Consider the following 22,672-nt stretch of genomic DNA (forward strand, 5'->3'; position numbering starts at 1 on the left):
TAGGCTGTATTTAATTGGTATTTCTTTTGAGGTTCTACATTTCCAAACAAATTGCATGGGTTTGGGTGCTGCAAGCTTGTTAACCCATAGGTTTGGGATCTTATCCTGGGTTGTACGGGGTAACGCCCTTAACACTTATTTAATTGGTGAGAAAATGGGACTTGGGGAGGGCTGTCTCCCTACACTCTGTAAATGACTGCATCTAACTGAATGACCCCCCTAAGTGTGTTAGGGAATTCAGTCATTATGTAAACATTAAGGGGGAGATTCTCTAAGAATCTCCGCCCCCTTCGCATATTTAATTATCGCATATGCTGTAACATATGCGATAATTAAGGCAAAGGACAGCTCTTGCGTTAAGAGCTGTCCTTTGCGGTGAGAGTCGCTGGGTCCCAGCAGGTCCCGGCGGCTCTCCCCTCCCTCCCACACCCGGCGCTGCTGCGCCGGGCTCTCCTCCTCCCTGCACCCGGAAGAGGATCAGTGCAGGGAGGAGGTCACAGGTCTGGGCAGCACTGCGCTGTGCTGCCCGGACACAGGTGAGGGGGGAGGGGGCGGTGCGGGGCGGCGGGGGGTCGGCGGAGGGTTGCGATAGAAGCCCATTGGCTTCTATGGGGCATCGCCAGATTTTTCTGGCAATGCCCTCCACCGCGGTAACCCGGCGGGGGATGCTTACAGCATCCCAAAATGCTGTAAAGACCGATAACGGGGTTTTTACCGCATTTTTAGCTTAGAGAATCTCCCCCTAAAAGTGCCGGCACGAGCCATGTCGACATAAAATAAAATCATTATGTTGATTGGGCTGGGTGTATTGCACGTTAGGGACCCCAAACAATAAAGTGGGCAATACTATACACAACCGATACTATTAACAAAATGTGATGTAATATAGTACATCTATGTCACCACACCCCCTACGCTAGTAACACTATGTGTGGGGGTAACTGGGCAACTGCCCCGACGTTAATTCAGCTTTGCATCTGGGCACTTTGCTTAGCAGGAAATTGTGTACCTGGACCAGAATTGATGTAACTTAACCCCATAGCAATCCAGTGTGGTTAATTAATAAAATATATATACTCTGTGTTAATGAATATAAATCTCTATTAATCAATTTTATGATGTTAGAATTGTACACTAGGGGTATACCACTGCAGCTGCTGCCAGGCCTGGTGGCACGCCCCTCTCTCTCCAATGCAGATTGGTGCACGTCTCAGACACAATACCCGAAGAGGCGGGAACTTATAGCACGTGTAAAGAATAACAAAATGCTACTCACCATGATGAACGACACCCTTCAGTCCATGGATTATGGGATCCAGAGCAGGATTGTTCTTCTTAGTGGCCTGGAAGGAAAATAAACACAAGAAATAAGTTACAGATTTTATTGCATTAAAGTCCATCAGAGAAAAAAAACATGTGTAGCATTTGCAGCTGTGTCCAGTATAAAGATGAATAAGATAACCATTGGGTGCCATCAGATCATTTAGCATGTATGAAAATACATTAACAACTCTGACATAATAATGGAGGGCGGGGGGGGGGGGGGGGGGGGGGAGTATTTACATAAACTCCTTAAGGTAGGGGTGGCAAATCCAGCACTTTAGCTCTACCAACATTTCACATTTCCCAGACCACCTAGCTGGGGCACAGGTGTAGTCATCACCTACTGTCACGTTTTCGAGACCACCTAACCGGGGCACAGGAGCAGTCATTACCCACTGTCACGTTTTCGAGACCACCTAGCCGAGGCACAGGTGTAGTCATTACCTACTGTCACGTTTTCGAGACCACCTAGACGAGGCACAGGTGTAGTCATTACCTACTGTCACGTTTCCCAGACCACCTAGCCGGGGCACAGGTGCAGTCATAACCTACGGTCACGTTTTCTAGACTACCTAGCCGGGGCACAGGTGCAGTCATTACCTATTATCACATTTTCTAGACTACCTAGCCGAGGCACAGGTGCAGTCATTACCTACTGTCACGTTTCCCAGACCACCTAGCTGGGGCACAGGTGCAGTCATTACCTACTGTCACGTTTTCCAGGCCACCTAGCTGGGGCAGAGGTGTAGTCATTACCTATTGTCACATTTTCTAGACCACCTAGCCGAGGCACAGGTGCAGTCATTACTTAAGCCCCGTGCACACAGGGAGATGACGCCTCCATGCTGAGCGAAGTGCTTGAGCACAGATTGCACTGTACCCGCGATCTGTGCTGAGCAGGGTTTTGCCTATGCTTTTAGGCAAATCCCTGCGATGTGAGCAGGATACAGAGCATGCGCTGAATATGCAGGCATTGGCAATGCACAGGACCGTGCATCCCCATCGCTAAGGGGTGTACAAACTGAGTGATCTGTGCTTCATTTCTAAGGAATCTAGTCAGACCACTTAGAAATGGGGCTTAAATTGTCCCATGTGTATGCCCCTTAAATGCCATATTTCCAAACATGTGCTGCATTCCGCCCTAACCGACACATTCCACAGACCCACAGGTGGCCTCGAAAACATGACCTGTTGGTAGATCTCAGGGACTGGTTTGGCCACTCCTGCCTTAAGATCTGGTTGAACGTAATGGGCCTATTTAAGAACAAGTGGTGATAACGGTGACTTCTTACCAGTTATTGCAATCAGAAGAAAGAAAGAAAAAATATCGGACCCCATATCCCCACCTTATTATAGATACACCCATCTGATACACCCATCTGCAGACATACAACACTCTTGACAGGATTAACAACCTTCAGACACAAAACCTGGATTTCCTTAACACCCACCACCAGCAGACTGAACATATCACAAGACACGAAGTCATAAAAAATGAATAGCTGGAGACAAGACCAATGTATAAAAAAAATATGTTTTGTGAAGATCTGTATGAGCCGGAGGCCTGTGGAATTAATGTCTGCTCCAATGATGTCAGAGAAAACACAACTGAATTTTCCAAATGCGCTCGTAATAAAGCTGGAAACGCCCCACAACGGTTTTATTCACGTGGGAAACCTCCGCGATCTGCAGGTCTGCCGAAATTTCAGTGCCCGTGAGGGGTCTCAATATAGATTTAAAAGCGGCAAACGCCCACCTAGAGCGCAGCAGTGACACACACCATTAAGCGAGCAGAGATTGTGAATCGTGACTGGGATTTGATTTGGCATTCATTAAAAACACGATGTTCTGTTTTTGCAACTCTTGGACTTGACAATGCAACCTCAGCTGCCTTAATAATGTATTAATTTGGGGAAAAGTGCAGAATTTCAGTTTGTGTGTTTTATGTCCTATGCTATATATTATGTATAAAGCACAGCTTGGGTATTTTTGGTTGATTTCAGTAACAAAAACATCATTCTCACGGATATCGGAGACAAGAAGACAGATTAAGATCACTGATTGTAGGCTAGAATTAACGATCATTGTATTATTAATGATCATTATGGGCCCGATTCTCTAAGCTTCAAAAGCGATAAAATGGAGAGTGATAAACAGCCAGCCAATCAGCTCCTGCATGACATTTTTCAAACACAGCCTGTGACATGGCAGACAGGAGCTGATTGGCTGGCTGTTTATCACTCTCCATTTTATCACTTTTGAAGCTTAGAGAATCTGGCCCTATATCTTCTAGACAGGTCTACTAATTTGGTAAGCCCTTGTTCTCACAATATTGCCTTTTATTAATTAACCCTTTGAGTGCCAAGGTTCAAAATATCCGCTAAAATTTGTAGCGGCGCTCACTTTGGTTACAAGTCAAATTTAAAAAATGTGTAAAAAAAAAAAAAATTCCTTTCCTATATAAAAAAAGGTAAATATCTCATGTCATTATGATGAATAAAAATGTTCGTTTGGCAACGCTCGCACATTTTGACAAATTCACTTGACCCTCAAAGGGTTAAAGACCTGATTTCATTTGACGTATTAACACGGTGACGATTCTCATCTGGCCCCCACCACGTCTCCTCGTGTAAAAACATATATAATGATGACTTTCGGAGGGGCAGGATAAAAGGCTGTCAGGCTGTCATTACGTAGCACTTGGCATGAAGAGCATTTTCTAAATGATATTTTGGTTTATTGTTGCTTTCGCTGGTTCCCAAGGAAAGAGAGAGGACACTGTTGGTATTCGGAAATAATCTTTGGCTTGTTACACCATTGGTAAGATCGAAGTAGTGCTACATAACCAGGTAATCCGGCAAAGTGTTCAAGTTCGCCACTTTCGAGAACGAGGGTTGCACATCTCTCAAAGCAAGGTTGGTACTCAAGTGGTTAAATGGCAGGAGAAACTGGAGGTCCATTTTAGACCAGGATTGCCAACCTGACCCTCTCTTCAGGGAGAAAATGCTCTGTCCCTGGGCTTCCCTGGTAATGTAGGATTGCCATCACCTGTGGGGAGCTAGGTAATTGATAAAGAAAGGTGTTTCACCACAGGTGATGGCAATCATACATTACCAGGGAAGCCCAGGAACAGAGCATTTTCTCCCTGAAGGAGAGGGTCAGGTAGGTGTTCCAACATTACGACCCAAAACTCATATGCTGTATTTAATTTTCAAGAATACATTGATGACCTATTTTACCCAACAGCGTACGGGTAACAGTGCAATACTGTACAGTCCACTGGAAATGTGCTGCAAACCACAGCTAAATACAATCATCCAGCTTGGTGTCCCACAATTCCTGTCTGCTTTCATTATCATCCTTTTCATTTATTTATTACTGGTTGAAAATAAATGCATGAAAAAGAGTTGTAAGGAAATTAGACCCGTGCATATAATATTAAAAAGCTGCTGAAATTGTTTATTATTGCGGAACCCAAACATTTCATAAAACCAGCAAAAAGGAGCCACATCCTTCTCACATGAGGATCCATGTTTTGCCACAGGGGTCATTGCGTAGACCAAATTTAGGTCGACATGCATTGTGTCGACCACTGATGGTAGACATGGCATATGGTTGACAGGCATTAGGTCAAAAATGGCACGTTCGACAGTCAAACTGTCAACATGATGGGATTAAGTTTTTTGTTTGTCCCGAATGTCGGCATAGTCGACATGGACACCGTCAAAGTGTACCACTGCGCTTGCCATGCTTCAGGCACACTATTCTACCACCATGCTGTAGTGGATGGTAGGGCATGAAATACCGCCCGTCCGAACATGTCGACTTAAAAAATACCCTAAAAAAAACCAAAAAAAAAACAACCTTACATCGACCTTCCCATTGTCGACATTAGCCATTTTGACATTTCAGGTGTCAGCCCATTGACCTTCAGTGGTCGACCACACGCATGTTGACCATAATGACCGTATCCCTTGCCACAAATGAACCCGTTTAAAAAATAAATAAATAAAAGACTATTCTGAAAGTTACAGTATTCAGGATCTACAGACAGGGAAACACGCTACCAGGGAAACGAGTGTAAAGCGGAATCGTATATGATTTCTAAACCATTAAATTGCAACGAGAGAAAATTGCGACGCGCCAGTTGAGAATAAAAATAAATAAATAAAAAGAAGCAAAGTGCAAGGTGATTGATCGAACGTGTCATTTTCTGAGCAGCAAATTGGGGCAGATGAAATTTTATTTTAAGCAATCTTAGGGCACTGGACCACTTACTCTCCTTTGAGAAAATAATAGGATTCCTTCCAGCAGAACCGTGTCCGCTTATTTAAACAGCAGTGTCCAAGATCTTTCAATCCTCACAACCGGCGAAAGAGAGAAATGACCCACCGGGGGGTAACATTGTATCAGAATGAAACCTATCCTATACAAACTGCCACTGGTCGTCCCCCCACCCCACCCCTGCAATGAAAGCAATGCCTTGGATACATTTACCCATGTACTGCTGTGAATACGCTATTCAATGAAAGACCTTGGGTTAACAAAGCAAAACAGAAATATATATAAACTTTTTTTTTTTTTTTTTAACTAAAAAGTTGGTTAACAATAGTCTATGGCTACGGATTGCCAGGAAATATTTCTTAGAAGGAATATGTGAGAGCAGTGCCATAATGTAGCAGTGTGTGTGTGGTGGTGGGGTTCAGCGCAACTATACCCCTCATTTAGCATAAAGTATCTAGATGGCTGACAGACTTTGGGGGTATTTAATACAGGGTCATGACTGTTGGTCCGTCCCGACAGTCATGAACTTGGCCCGTTTTCGTTTACCTTGACTGCATATCGGCAGATGGGATTTAATGTCCTGCCTGCTGATCAGCGGAAATAGGGCGTGGTTGCGCGATATGGTGGTGGATAGTCGAGATACGCCCATGATCTCAACAAATCGATGGCCTACAGTATCTCGTAAAAATGGGCCAGACATTTTAAATTCAGGCCCGTTCCGACAAGATACCTGTTCAATGCGGTCGGGAAAGACAGCATTGAATAGGTGCCTGCCGCTCTTTTCCCTGTTGGTAAATAGCAGCTACGATTGAATATCCCCCTATAGGTCAACATTGACATGCAAAATGTCTAAATTTTTTCATTCGGTTTAATTTTTTTAAACTTCATCATCGGTTACCATCCACGTGGACTGGGAATGGTAAAATGTGCTGAGAGCAGTGCGCCACCTGACCAGAAGCACGGCGAGTAAAGAGGTGCATTAATTGGGGGTCCACATGCTTGGGTGCCGACATGAACACCAAAAACACGTGAAAAACTGTTTCATGGGTCAATTTTTTTTGCGTCAACCTTTTTTCATCGGCATGTTTATTTAATGACTGTCAACCTAGACATGGGTCTGAGTTAATCCACACCCTTAGCTTTCCTGGGTCACAGCTTCTAACCCAAAAATCAAATTTATGCCAATGGACTGGCCATCAGAGGGGCTGCCTTAATCGTAAAACCAATTGTAAAAACAAAACACATCTGATTAAATAAATGTGGGCGTTTGTGTATTTATTTGAAATGTCAGGTTCTTCTGCAAACTACAACACAAACAAATGTAGAAGGATGAATAAGAGGACTCATTTATTCATTGGATTTGGCTTTAGCGATAGGAGCCAATACACCAAACACATTACAGACAAGGCATAAAGTTTAGAGCAGAGGTGGCCAAACGGTATCCAGACTATTTGTCTACAACAAAAAGATCGACAGCATTAGTTCGACATGCCAAAAGGTAGACCAGCCAAAAGGTAGACCAGCCAAAAGGTCAACATGGGGTTTTTCACTGTTTTTTGAGCCGACAGGCGGTATTTCATGCCCTACCATCCACTAGGGTGAGGTGTGAGCATAAAATAGTGTGCCGAGCGCAGCGAGGCACCGTGCCCGAAGCATTGCGAGCGAAGCGAGGGGCTGCGGTTCACTTCAAACTGTGTCCATGTCGTTAATACAACCATATTATCTATGGGTCAACCCTTTTAAATAAGATCTGGGTACATCTAGATCTATATTTTCAGGTCAAAAGTTAATTTGATACTGTATATCAAATTGTATTAAAATTTGTTAAAAATATATATATTTTGATCAATTTTAGATGCATTAACTATATGTCTGTAAAATAATGTAATGTGTAAGTTATACTACTGTGTGAAACGACATCTTTTCTGTCAATAAAAACTATTAAAAAAAAACTGTGTCTATGTCGACATTTGGGTAAAAAAAACCTGTGAAAAACCCCATGTCGACCTTTTGACTGTCGACCTAGACACGTCGACCTAATGGCATGTCGACCTAATGGCTGTAGACAAATGGTCCCGCTTCCTGCCAAACCTGTCCAAGATCTACCAACAGTTCATGTCTCAGACAACCTGTGGATATATAGTAGGAATGAATGCAGCAGGTTTGACAATGTGACCGTTCGTAATGACTACAGCTGTGCGCCAGTTAGGTGATCTGGGGATTGTGACAGTTAGTAATGACTACAGCTGTGCACCAGCTAGGTGATCTGGGGAATGTGACAGTTAGTAATGACTACAGCTGTGCACCAGCTAGGGGATTTGGAAAACGTGAACCGGCGGTAGAGCTCGAGGACTGGTTTGGCCACCTCTGATCCAGATATAGCGAGTGGCACTTGGGCAAAATGCCTGCTTATATATTGTCCCTTCCATTATGTAAATGTGCTCATTTAACTGATTACTGTGTTTTACGTCTGATTCCGATCCGATGAGCAGTTTCTAAAGCTGGCCATACATCAGAAAGATATTGTACCCAATCATACAATCTCAATTGATTGTAAGATGGATTGTATGCAGATTGTGTGCACATCTTGTGTACACAATCATACAATCAATCATAAGATGGATTGTATGACTGATTGTATGATGGATTGTATGCAGATTGTGTGCACATCTTGTGTACAAAATCATACAGCAGATGGATTGTATGACTGATTGTATGATGGATTGTGTGTAGATTGTGTGTCCAAAAACCACCAAGGCTGCTGGGGATTTCAAGGGAAATTGTATACAATCATGAGTGCAATCGATCTTAAGATCGATCTTTCTGATGTATGGCCAGCTTAACTAATCAGATTGGAGCTTGAGAACCGCAAGTACTGCACTATAGATTTATCAGATCCTGCAGTCCTTACTGGGATTGCATACAATACATTGTATGCAAAAGGGAAGCATACAATGTATTGTGATCCGGAGTCCAGCAATCACACCTGGATTTGACCAAGGTCTGATTACAAAAGGCAGCAGATCTTCGTAAAACATAACTGGATGCATGACATTTTGGGACATATTTACTTGAAAGGTAACTAAATGCATTTATGTGAATAGAATACTACCACTACTAATAATAGCAGCAGCTGGTATTTCACCTTTATTCTTTATATTATTTCACCTCAGCCGACAGAAGAAACTCACAACGAAAAATGTCTTTGGATGCGCTGAGATTTGGAGATGTGATCTGACTCCAGGCACTAGGTGACGGGAGACTACGGATGACTGCACGGAGTACGTGAGCTGACAGGTGTACTGAGCCAAGGACTGCTAATTGTATTACTGAGAAAGTAATAGTATCATAGACGCTGACAGTAACCATTGAGGAGAAAGGCTTTAGATGTAGGCTCCCGTGTGGAATTATTTATTCTTCTACACAAGGAGGTTAGAGAAATACCGCTCAGCTCCGAGTCAGTCTGTGGCCCATGGCCATCGAAACCTAACAAACAAGCTGAACAAATAGGAAAAAGCTTACAGTTCCTATCATCCGCACAGACCTAATGGGGACTTTATCAGGTACGCCGTTCTTGTAATGTGTAGGAGCTGACCAAGCAATTTCGGAACTGACCTTGAGGCCTTAGCTGTGTACACCCTAAGCAGCCAGATCCGCTGACAGAGCAGCCACATGATGGGGTATGTTCAATGCCAAAGGGCGAGAGCTGTGACTGAAAAGCACCAATGGCTCGCGGGTCAGTATTCAACTGCCCCCCCCCCCCCCCCCCAGCAAGGCGGAAATGGCGAGTGTGGCCACCAAAGCTGCTATAGGCAGTGGGCCCGGTGGATATGTGGCGAACTTTGCCGTTTCAGGGAATCCTCGCCGCCCTCTGATGGCAAGGATTTCCCCGGAACATAGAATAGGGCGAGCTGCAGTTGAGGGGTTAGACAGCGAGGATGGCTTGTTTTCGGAGATGCTCGCCAAAAACAAGCCATCCACGCTGCAAAAACCGTCATTGAATACCGCCCATTGAGTCAGGCAAGTATTTTAATTTGCGCACCCAGCTGTGATGTCATTGTTACCGGCGTATGGGACAGTCGGCCATTCACTGATAAGTTGATATTTTGGCATCAGATGTGCATCAAGACTGAACAATGTCACTCACAGACCTATCAGGTCAAAGTCATATTGCAGGTGTGTCCGTACCGGCCCTTGATATCTACCAGCAGTTCCTGGTTTCTAGGCCACCTGTGAATCTGTAGAATGTGTCGGTTAGGAATGAAAGCAGAATGTTTGAAAAATGTGACAGTGCGTAATGACTGCACCTGTGCAACCGCAAGGAGGTCCAGAAAACGTGGACTGTTGGTAGATCTTGAGGACCGGTTCAGCCTGCCCTGCCATCTTAGGAAGTGAGGTCTCTAACCACCCCAGCCAAGTGGTTTCTCACCACAGAGCAACCACCGCGGTGATACTGCCCCATGGAGGAGCACCGCTAGACCATAACATTCAATACTTTCTTTCACCCTCTTTAATAATTAATAAACAACAGTTAGAAGAAAACTGTCCATTTTATGGCATCTGCAATTTGTTAGTGAATATTTTGCGAGTAAGCGGACCAAGATTTCTCTTTCACGTTACCCCGTAATCCGTTTCCATCATGCAAACATCAGAGAACCGTCACCAGCCCTCGGAAATCAGCAACATTTCCTCAAAAGCATCAGATGTAATCAATTATTCCCCCCAGATGTGTAATCCAATTGTTGGGAGAGACAGATTTTAGAAACACAATTTCATTGTGCAGACAGGATCAACAGAGCTGTGTCTTCTAAAACTAACAAGTCTCATGTGCCAAAGCACTTTGTAAGTCAATGTCTCACATAATAATAAGTAAATGCAAATGCTTGTTGGATATAATGAGATTTTAAAAGCAGACAGTGACTCTTCTGTTCACAATTCCCCATGCACTTACATGAACACTAATGTAATACGGGGGCAAGTGATCATGATGGCTTCAACAAGAATCACAGGGACCCAGCGGCCTCCCACGAACACAATTTGTCTCTGTAAAGCGCGGTTTGCGTTCTGCGGCATTCCAGTGTTACTTAATAAATTGATCACAAATGAGATGAGGCAGACGATTTGAAATTGACAAAGATTTTCTATTAGGCTGGGAAAATGACAATGCCGTTCGGCAAGTCTTCAAAACATTCTCCTCTGGAATTTGCAGAGATTGAATACGGTGTCATCTCCGTGTGTAATTCGCGCTCCCAATGTCAGGACCCTGTCCGGCACCCCACCAAAACACCCGATAATGTGCAAACTCTACACAAACAGGGTCTTGGTGGGAATGGAACTCAAGACACCAGAGCTGTGAGGCAGAAATGCTAGCCATTACACCAACCACGCTCCTATAGGAGAGAGATTTTCTTCAAAACCTATAAGCTTGCCGAAGTTAGTCAAAAGGGCTTCAAATTCCCACCACTAGGGGCACTGCTGCAGAGAAAGCAAATGATTGGCTGTCCTACAACTGCCATATAAACAGTCAAGGGCCTTCTACTAATTATATTATCTGTGCAGAATGACGTGCACATATGCACTGGAGAACCTTAATTCGCTATAATAAATAGACTAAGATCCAATTACTAATAACTTGGGTACATTTTGAGGACTTTTAAGGTCTTTAAATCAAATCAGAACGTCTAGACGACTAAAAAAACTGAAGCAAATAACTTTATATTTCTTTTGCTTTAAAAATCACAGGAACATGGACCCGATCTCCATTAAAGCTACGAGGAAGCCTATTGAATCTGAAAGGTGCTCCATCAAGCAAATAGGACAGAATTGGAGAAAAGCGCTAAATAAATTATTAAAGGAGACTTAATCAGCAAGAGAGCGACAAAGGTGTAAAATGTAAGTAACCGTATGTATTGTGGGGCACTGAACGGCTGCCAGGCAAGGTCATTCTTCCTGCACCACGTGGCTCCATAACCACTGGTATGTAGTCTAAGGTGGTGGTTCTTCTCATTTTAATCAGCAGAAGCTGCTTGTGCGTCTTATACACATGGTTTCGTGATTAAGACACATTGGAGCCAAAAAAGTCGAACGCAAAGTCAAACGGACTTGAATCGCACTTACATCTGTAAGTCAAAATTTCTTTGCTAAAAAGACCCCTTTATATCTATATCCATAGTCGACAGCAGTGGTTCCCAAACGGACTGCCGTGGCAACCTGGGGTGCCTTGGAGCAACTGCAGAGGTGCCAGGGGTTGGTGGTTCAGGCACAATTCAAATTATATGTAGCTATATATAATAGGCAAAACCACAGCTCCTATAATAAGATATGGGGACAAAAAAAAGTGAATCCTGTCCCTTACTGCATTACTGACCATAATGATGTAACATAATGACTATAAACACAATTTCTGAATTTAATATTTTTTTTCTACACTACCGGTACTCAATAAGAAACGTTTGGCTTAGGGGTGCCATGCAAAAACGTCTGATACTCTAGAGAGACGTGATTCAATCAAGTTTGGGAACCACTGTTCTACAGTGAAAATGTTGACGTTTATAATAAACATCAGAAGGTTGACATCCGTGATACAACAGGTTACAGTCGCTAAGTTGACAGAATGAAGGTCGACATAAATTAGGTCGACAACAAAAGGATGACAGGTCTTAGGCTGACACATGAAATAGGCTGACATGCCTAAGGTCGACAGGGTCGGACGGTCAACACAAGTATTAGATCGACAATGGGAAGGTCGGCAGTCAAAAAAGGTTTTTCTATTTGTAAAACAGGCAGAATTTCATAGCCTACCATCCAAAAGTGTGTGGAGGGAGAATAGAACAGTGTGCCAAGTGCAGCGAGACACGCAAGGGGACACGGATGGTGTCCATGTTGACTTATGCCGACATTCAGGACAAAAAAAATTGTACAAACTCATTATGATCTTCGGACTGAGTTTTCCATTGTCGACCTAATGCTTGTGTCAACCTCACGACCCTGTCAACCTATATTATGTGTCGATCTTTAGAAGTTTACCTAATTTATACGGACCTTCATCCTGTTGACCCTATGACCCATGAGCATTAGGGTTCGTGTTATCGTCACTGTAAGGGTCATGCTCAGGTATAGACCCACACTAAAAAGCACAGTGTGGACATTCTGACACCACATCGGTGTTGACACGGTGAATGTCTAACATACCAATACAAATATAAATCCGGCATTAGCCTCTACCCATGAAGCTTTGTTGTTTCTTCTTAGCGGATCTAACCCCCTCTTCCCCCTGACGGTTTATTTTAAATAGAACTTTTTATGTTTTCTAATTAGTTCTTTTTCAGAACTAGAGCTTCACAACCTTACTTACAATAAAAGCCAATTGAACTTAACCAAAGATCATTTGAAGTCCATCTGGAGGTTGTTAAGACAAGCATGTGTTTTAGAAGCCTCTTCGGTGCGCTTTGCATACTCCCTGTAGAGGTAGCTCATTTGAACCGCTCCGATCTTCTTACAGCTAGAGAACACGGTGTTGAGGCTATTAGGAACACACCAACGTTCAGCTGGGGGTTTCTGCAGAGCGGCAATGATCGTCTTTGAACTTACTTGGGCTCTTATTAAATTTGCATGTTACATAATGTAATTGATTTGGTGAATGTCTAGAAGCAGCAGATATCCGATGCTCGGGGTGGGTAATGTAAGTGGTATGAAGCAGTAGGATTGATCACTGCATCAGGAAACATCCCTATTATGTGTAATGTTTAGTATGGTTTTGGGATCTAAACTCCCTTTAACGTCCTAACCCAATTTTTAACTAATTTTGGTCACCTGCTGATGTGGGGACTAAGCCAGGCATGGAGGGAGCGGCAGTAAAAGTAAGCCTGATTGTGAGACATAGGTGCCAGCGCTGTTAATTAACGCAATGGATGTAAAAGGGGATTTTAATGAAAGCTAAAAAGGGACAGCGGACATGCTGACAGTCGGTATTTCACTACCATACACTATGGGGTGAAGGGAGAATAAAATAGTGTGCGGAGTGCAACGAGGCACCATGCCCGAAGCACAGTGCTAAAAATGCCAGCGTCGCTAAAAAAAAAAAAAAAAAAAAATTGGTAAAAAATAAAAATTTACTATATAAAAAGCAAACATTACAGGTCATTATGAAGAATAAAAACAGTCAAGGGTCTCCCAGTTGCACTGCACAAGTAAGCCCCAGGTCACAAATACGATGATGCTTTAAGTGACGCCTGGTGAAACGCAGGGCCACAGACATCAATGGGGCCTAGTTACTGAGGAAAGGGGGGGGGGGGGGGGTATACTACAGGGCATATTAAGATGTGTAAAAAGTGAGCGGTTTGCATTAGTTATCATTTCATGTCTGTATCGGGACCCCGCAAAGCGACAGAGCATATGATGAAGACCGCGCATGTGCTATGGCCATTGCTGGAAAGGGTTCCCACTCCCCCAGTGGTTTGTGTGGGGCTTAGCCTATAGGTGATTATAGCATTCACTGCCATTGCCAAGCTTTGAACTAAGCTTTCCGGAGGTTGGTAAACCTGACTGCACAGCAGAACTTTTGTTCCCTCTACCCAATGCCACGCAAAGAGTTAATCAGCTAATTGGTCAGGTCAATTTTATGTAGAATAGTCAATATACTGTAAACGTTCCCCAGTCGGCCCCACAAAAACCGTTTAGAACTGGAAATAGGAATTAAGATCTTCAACATCTAGGGAACTGCGGAATAATTTACTCTCTTTTCTTGGGATAATTATAATCGGCAGGTTGCCTAGTCATCAATCTTTCTCGTAAACCACAAAGGTTGCAAGGTAATAGGAGCGCTGTGATGGACTGCGGGAATTTTAATGCATCAGATATCTAAGCTTGCATTGCAAATCTGCTTTCGTAGAACTCCCAGGAAGCTTCTATTATTAAGTTTGAAACCTTCAAATGTAGGTCTTTGGTTGCAAATAATTTTACTTTGTCATTAATGTCGCTATTTAATAGGGAAGCATAAATCTCTCCGCTAAGAATTTCCCCAGTGGCAATTCCAGTAGTAATAATAATAATACTAATAATGTCCATGCTAAGAACTAAAGTGAAATATATTAAATAGGCACTGTGAGGAGCACTGCACAGACAGTAATGAGGGTGAGAAAATACACTGAAATCATGATCACTGAGATTCTCTTTCAAGGACCACTGGGAGAAAGTAAACCGACATGATCACTAGGGGGGGGGGGGGGGGGGGGGGGGGGGGGGTTAGCTGCATGAATTCTGCTACGCAATCATTAGTAGGATAAAATAAACAGGCACGATCATTAGGGGTCTCCCACTACAATCACTGTGAGGAGCGCTGCTACACAATGATTAGTGGGCTAAAGTAAATCAAAATGATCACTGGGGGGTTATCAGGCTAAAATCACTGCAAGGAGCGCTGCTACACAGTCATCAGTAGGACCAAATAAACAGACAAGGTAATTGGGGGTCTCAGCCTACAATCACTAGTAGGAGCACTGCTACACATTATTTATTTATTTATTTACAGTTTCTTATATAGCGCAGCAGATTCCGTTGCGCTTTACAATAGTAGACAGTGATAAGACAAACTGGGTAACAACAGACAGACTTGAAGGTAGGAGGGCCCTGCTGCAAGCTTACAATCTAAAGCTACACATATACACACACACACAAATACATACACACATTTATATAAGGTGTATATTTATTTTAATTAGTAGGATCAAATAAACAGACATGATCATTAGGGGTCTCTGACTACAATCACCGGGAGGAGCAATGCTATACAATCATTAGTAGGTTCAAATAAACATGGTTATTAAGGTATCAACCTACAATCACTGTGATGAGCGCTGCTACACAATGATCAGTGGGCCCAAGTAAAACAAAATGATCACTGGGAGATTCTCAGGCTAAAATCACTGAAAGGAGCGCTGTACACAATCATCAGTAGGACCAAATAAACAGAAATGGTAATTGGGTGGGGGGGTATCTCAGCCTACAATCACTGGTAGGAGCACTGCTACAAAGTGCATCAAATAAGCAGACTTGGTTATTGGGGGGGGTCTCAACCTACACTCACTGTGAGGAGTGCTACTAAACAACAGGAGCAGCGCTCCTCACATTTTGGTTTTCTTGAGTCTACTAATGTAGGCTCAAGAAAACCAAAATGATCATTTGGGGGGTTCTTAGGCTAAAATCACTGCAAGGAGCACCTCTACACAATCATCATTAGGTAAAAAGACATGGTAAATGGAGGTCTCGGACTACTATCACTGGTAAGGGCACTGCTACACAATAATCAGTAGGACCAAATAAACAGACATGGTCACTAGGGCAACGACTAGAGAGAGAAGAGTCGCCTACAATCACTGGGAGGAGCGCTGCTCAACATAACAAGGAGGTGGTGGATAGAATACAGTATGAGTTTATAAAAGTTGTTGCCATGGCGGAATACAGACAGCCATGGTCCACAAGTGTCTCGTCCTACGTGACTGGGCGTAAAACAAATCCGTTAATACGAAGTGATGGCGATCATGTTCCTCTGATTAAGCTAAAACCAAATATTACAAAGGAGGTCACACACAGTCTTCCTAGCAGTAGGGATCGCACAAGTGCTTAATTTAATTAAATTTGGGTGGGGTGTGTTGAAACTGAAATCTAAACAGGGTAAAAATAATGCAGCCAGTATTTACCCTGCACAGAAACAAAATAACTTGCACAAATGTAACTCTCTCTGCATATGTTACATCTGCCCCACCTGCAGTGCACATGGTTTTGCCCATTTAGAGAACAAATTTGTACTGCGATCAGATCTGAATAATGAACTAAATAAACTTCCATCTTTGGCAAAATGCAGGCAGAACACAATGATTATGTTATTGCGAGTATGGGAGGAGTACCATAAGGCAGCACCATATCATTTGCAACAATAGTCTTTGCGCCAAACATGGGAAAAAGTAAAAATACATAAAGATAAATGCACACATTCTTTAAGCCCAGCTCCCAGAACTAAATTTAAGACATCGGTCCTGTGGGAAAGTTGGGCGAGAGGTTCTGCACAACATCTACTTATACTGGGTTCCAACTTTGGGTTCCCATGAGCCTTTAAACCTTTTTTAAATACACATGAAAAAAAAAAAAAAAAGTCAGCGCTGTTCAGTGTATGATGGATAAAGTATCACAGAATGTCCCTATTCAGTAGATTTAAGCAACCCTTGCAGCCTCACCTCCACTCTGTAACAATCCTGGAAGACACTGCAACACTCGCTTACCCATTATCTTTTTGTAACTGGGGGAACAATGAAGGATAAGTGTATTCATTGTCATCAACCTATGCGATTTTTGCAGCACTTTCATTTCCCGCTCGTCATTGTATTATCACACAACGCTTTGACAAATTAGGGTCACATGTGTCACCCAGCTGTTCAGAAGCAGAACGTGCTCGGCAGGATTCAAGCACACAAGATATTGGCAAGTCTGCTGATTATTCCATTCGGAAAATGTTCCTAGATGAATCTTTAACTGCACTAACGTATTCCTTGTGCCCTCTCTCTCTGCTCGCCCGGACGCATTAAACTCAGGTATCATGGGGAACGTGCTCTGTTCCCTGCCCTGGTGTGCTCCCTTGTTCCACTGTCAGCACACCATGGCACATGATTTTGTGGGAGCTCTCCTGTATAGCAGGAGTAAGTTTTCAACCATGTTTTTTGGGTTTCGTTCCATCTGCTCTTGTCTCATCTCAGCCTGGACCACTTAACGATGTGCTGTATTTGGCCAAAAAGCTGCAGTTAAAGGCCAATATTTATCAAAACTTGGAGAGGGATAAAGTAGAGATTAGGGGTCTATGCATTAAGCGTCTGGTGACAAATTGGAGAGAGGCTAACTACCAATCTGCTCCTAACGGACAGTGCTCAGCCTGTTACATGGCAGTTAGGAGCTGATTGGTTCGTGCTTTGTGGCTCTCAACTTTATCTCTGAGCTTTGCTCAATTGTCCCCTGAGTCTTTATAAATCCAGATTGACAAAACTAAATGTTTATCCGCAAAAAGCGCTACATTTCGGATGGAGTATGCAAACGTTAAGGACGTTAATTCAAAGTGATGTTGATGTCAATTACAGTAATCCCATCTGATTTATTTTCACCCTGGCCCATACTTATGACCTGACAAACCGTAAGTATTAATTGGTTAATGATGGCTTTGTGAACAAGTCTATAAGACCCGATGGATCATGGAAATGGGGAATTTTTTCATGTTAAAAATCCCAGATTTGCCAATACCAATCGCTTTTAGTCGGGATTGGGGAACCAAGATTTTTAAACTTTTTGAATAGCGTCCACCGAGGTGTGGGGGCCTTTACTCTACAAAACACATAATACCTGCTTAGAGCCTCTAGGTAGTACTGAGACCATACTGAGGAGGTACAAGCATAGATTGGAGCACTACCTACTCTACAAGCTTGTCCAACTACAAGAAAATAAAACAAAAAGTATAAATAAATACATTTAATTCCGCCATATTAATTTATCATTTACATTTTTCTTCTGTGAATGAATTGTATTCTGCCTGTACAGAAAACCTGACCACTCTGCATATTATGGCAGGAGTCGCATCCTTTTATCAAGGAATGGGACACTGCCACCCATACTGCATATGATATTTCCCATAGATCAATTCAAGACAATCATATCTCAGATATGTCCAATAAATTGATTTTAAATTTTTCCTTAATTGCATTCATTAGTGAATGTAAACTTCTAGCGGAAAACACCCAGCATCGAATAAAGGAAAGAATCATCTCTAGACCAGTGGTACCCAACCCTGGTCCTCAAGTACCCCCAACAGTTCACGTTACACAGGACACTTGACAGGTGCACTCATTTCTTACTAACACATTTTAAATGATCCACAGGTGGAACTAGTTTATTCACTTGCAATTTTGTGTGGAGACCTGGAAAACGTGCACTGTTGGGGGTACTTGAGGAGCAGGGTTAGGAACCACTGGTCTAGACCAGGGATAGCCAACTCCAGTACTCGAGAACTACCAACAGTTAACGTTTTCCAGGTCTCCCCACAGAATCAACTGTGGATCATTTATAATGTGTTAGTGAGTAATAAGTGCACCTGTGCCCCAGCTAGGTGATTTAGAAAATGTGAACTGTTGGTAGCTCTCGAGGACTGGAGTTGGCTACCTCTGGTCTAGACCATAGGTTCTCAAACTCTGTCCTCAGGATCTCGCACAGTTCATGTTTTCCAGGTCACCTGTTGATTTTTATAAAGTGACCGTTGGCATTACACAGGGCCATACCGGCCTACATTTAGAGGCCGCTCTCAAAAAAGGGGGCATGGCTCTACAGGACTGATGTGATCTTGAGCCAAGCCCCCGTTTTCATAATTGGGGGGGGGGGGGGGGGGGCGCTCTAAGCACTCTGAGCTGCTGCCCATGCTTTCTGTCCCTTTGCCCCCTCTGAATTGACGCTGTGTGCATGCTTGGAAGGCAGTCTTCCAACTAAGCCCCCCCCCCCCAACAAATTGGGACTTTCCCACAAAAATCAGGTCAGTTGGGAGGTATGCAGTGCACTTATGAGGGATCCTGGGGGACAGAGTTTGATAACCAATGGTGTAGACTACATGTGTACCGAGAGATCATTACTGAGCAGAGAAGCGGAGAGTTCTGCAACTGCCAAAAAGAATTTGCCAACCTCGGCCGCTGCATGAGCACGTTTACTGGGAATGAAAGTGGACGCCAAATCTCCAGTTCTGAGAAGACACCTTCACCCCTATACTGTGCTAATTAATAGGAAGGTTGCTAAATACTGGCAACACATAAAGGAGTAATGATGTAACTCTTATGTACAAGAGGAACGCTCCCCTTTGGTTTCTTTTCTGGGGCTGCGCCGACTCAAGTTCTTTCTACGGATGAAACATGTTGCTCTGCAGCGGTTCAAAGTACAATCAAAACTGGCAGGAGACGAGAGGCCGCCAATAACCAAGCAGTATGATGAAAGTGGGCGCAAACTCTAATGAGAAATGCCTGTTGCTGATGAAAGGAGACCGGCCCAGTTAGAGTACACAGACTTTACCCAGAGACCTGTCCCGCAAGAACTATTGTTACCTCACAGCTAGTGTTCCAGCACAATTTGGAGGCAAGCCCAGGAGCTACAAGCACTTAATGCCAGCAACTGTGTCCGTTCCATTATGGTGTTTGTGGCTTAAGTAAAGAAAAAAAGGGCAAAAAAAGAAAAGAAAAAAAAAACCAGCATTGAATGAAAGGTTTGCATAAGAACGCTGAATTACAAGGGAGGGTTCACAGAATCCTTATTACAGGCCTGAAGTGGAATATCTATTATGACTGAATAGCGGTGAGCCCAAAAGTTGTTTTGATGCAGAGAATTGAAACCTCCTACTGGTGCTCATAGCTTTCAATTGAAAACTGAATAAAAAATTACCACATGTCAAGTGCTAAAGGGGGCCTGGACCGCCACTTATTTCTGCTGGCAAGCGAACGGGAATTATTTTGACAAATCAAGTTATTTTGGTTACAATGCCAAAATACTTTTTCTTTTTGCAAGAAACTATAAATGATCCCCTAAACTAATTCTTATGGCGGAATAGGAACCCTGTAGTCACTTTTTACACACTAAGGGGGTTTGCAAAATATTTTAAGGCTGACACCCACCAACCCCCCCCCCCCCCCCCTGGGAAACCTGCTGTAGGATGGGCGTTCTTAAAGAAAAAGGATCTCGCTGTACAACAATTGTGAAATCACATTTTTAATGGCTGATGAAATGCTTTATTCTCATTAAGGCTTTCACACTGAATATCCCAATAATGGAATTCATTCCTGAGGGCAGAGCTGGTCCAAGTTGTGGGAGTGCAATAGGCTTATCCAGTTCTCCACCCCCTTGGGCTGTGTCATACAGTGTACCTCCGCAGCCCGGAGCGAGGAAGTGAACCGCCACCCTTCAGTCTGGGGCGTGTGGTCCTCAGTTGTGACATCATAGAAAAGTGCACCACCCCCTTCCTGTTTATTATTGTTATGTTAAACTGTTCTACTCATTCAGCGTTTTACGTGTCGCCTAGCCTAGGTCCACTGAATGGTATTGTCCTGCATATATGTTAGGATATGGAGAAGGCTCATAGATCTCAGGTAATAAGAGTTCTCGCTCAGTAGCTCCTCCCCCTAGGGGCATCGGAGTTTATTATACAATATGTATAATCCTTTTTATTTTTTAAGATGTCCGTTCGGAATACATACATTTTGCAGACATTCAATATTGCTGATGGCAGAACGTTGGCAACAATAGGCAGGCACAATTTTAATACTAGTTCATGCATTTTAACCGTGTCGGCAATCCAAATTTAAACACGATGTTAAAGCATCGCATTCAACGCTATAACGCCGAAGCCATTAAAATGCTTAATCTAGCTTTACTACACTGTCATCGTAATATATCCTCAGCATTCTCCCATCAGCATATCACTGCAGAAATATTGACCGTCAACAAAACCACGGCATACCGTCAACTCTTCAATAGGTCCCCGTGGTAATATGCGGTCCACGGTAACATGTTGCTAAACAAAATGACAACATATTAAAATGAATCGTCTAGAAGCACAAACTTCACATTTAGCACATCCCACGCTTGCTGACCACAGCTGGGCACGTTATGCTCTCCCTAACAGCATAGGAAGCCGGCGTATAGGAGACGCACACAATTATACATGAGCACACCGGTGCCGCACAACCACACGGTGCTAGAGTTAACAAGAGAGTCAGCCGTGCGGAACCTCGGACGAGGGAGAGTTCAGTGTCATTACAAAATTCTGGGCTCAATACCAAAACCAAGCAGGAACATGCCTACTAAAATCGGTTATTATAACCGCTAGGATATAAACTGCCCATCATCCATAACGTTGCATCAGATCGCAATTTAATACAGCACAAATCTGATTTTATCCAACGTATAAACATTTCTTATTGTTTCGATGTCAACAAGGAAAGGTAATTGCAATACTTTTCAATTCAGTCTAGGCATTGGCCCAACAAATGGCTTTTTTTGTGTTGTCAGAGCCTATTTACTTTAATGACAGTAGCATTGTATGCGAACACTAACATATTAATCCCAGGGAAAGGCGATGGGTAGGGGGCTGGTATGGAGGAACTTCCATTCTATTTATGATCAATAAATATAGACTGCATGCAACTGCCCTGAAAGCGGAGTAGACATCACATGTTAACATTTACGGTGTATATGGATAATGTGATCTTTATTCCATTTTGCCATGGTGTCAATGATATTGCCATCTTCTGGGCAGCTATGTCAATTCACGAGTATTAATGCATGAACAGCCCATACACTGGCAAGAGCAGTGGCGGTTTTTACCTACGGGCTGCAGCCCCCCCCAGGTAAAATCCGCCATTCTCTCTGCCTAAAGTGAAGCCAAATTCAGTCTGTGAGACAGCGCTGGCTTCACTGTGACTGGCAGTGACTTCCTATTGGATGTCCGACCTGCCAGTCACTCAAGGCATCCCATCAGGAGGTGTTCCCTCCCTCCGGGATGTCTCGCTCTGCGCAAATGCGCAGCAGCCCCCCAAAATGGGTTCAGCGCATGCGCAGTACTGCGGACCATACTGCGCATGCGCCAGAACCCAGGGACCCGATCAAGCCTCCGGGGGCTGTTGCAAAGGCAGCCCCCGGAGGCTTGGGCCAGCGCATGCGCAGTATGTATGAAGTTACTGCGCATGCGCTGGCCCCGTGCAGGGGACTCACGGGGGATTACGGCAGTGGACAGGGACAGCAGCGGAGGGGGGCCCGCATTGCGGCAGCCCCCAACCTCTATACTGGTAAGAGCCACCACTAGGCAAGAGCATGTCCATTCTGCTCCTGATAAACATCCTGTGACCTCATCAAGCTGCCAGCTCTCAGGCTATTGGTTCTGCATGATCACATGTGCACAGGCTGCCCACACAAACAGCATATACTGTAGAAACAATGCCTTAATGGGGCACAGGAAGAAGGTGCACCATTTTGTAGATTGCTTATCTAAATAGTGATGTCT

General features: G+C 43.6%; 1 protein-coding gene across 3 annotated transcripts in view; it reads right to left on the reverse strand.

Moving 5' to 3' along the window:
• Positions 1-22,672, reverse strand: part of PTPRG (protein tyrosine phosphatase receptor type G) — a 407,379-nt gene that overhangs the window by 155,684 nt on the left and 229,023 nt on the right. For all 3 annotated transcript variants that reach the window (XM_083156071.1, XM_083156070.1, XM_083156072.1), the window contains exon 6: positions 1,277-1,343. In XM_083156071.1, the coding sequence (XP_083012197.1) occupies positions 1,277-1,343 (67 nt within the window). The remainder of the gene's footprint in view (positions 1-1,276; positions 1,344-22,672) is intronic.

Source organism: Crinia signifera, chromosome 8, assembly GCF_055691185.1.
Source record: "Crinia signifera chromosome 8, ASM5569118v1, whole genome shotgun sequence".
Taxonomy (NCBI): Eukaryota; Metazoa; Chordata; class Amphibia; order Anura; family Myobatrachidae; genus Crinia; species Crinia signifera.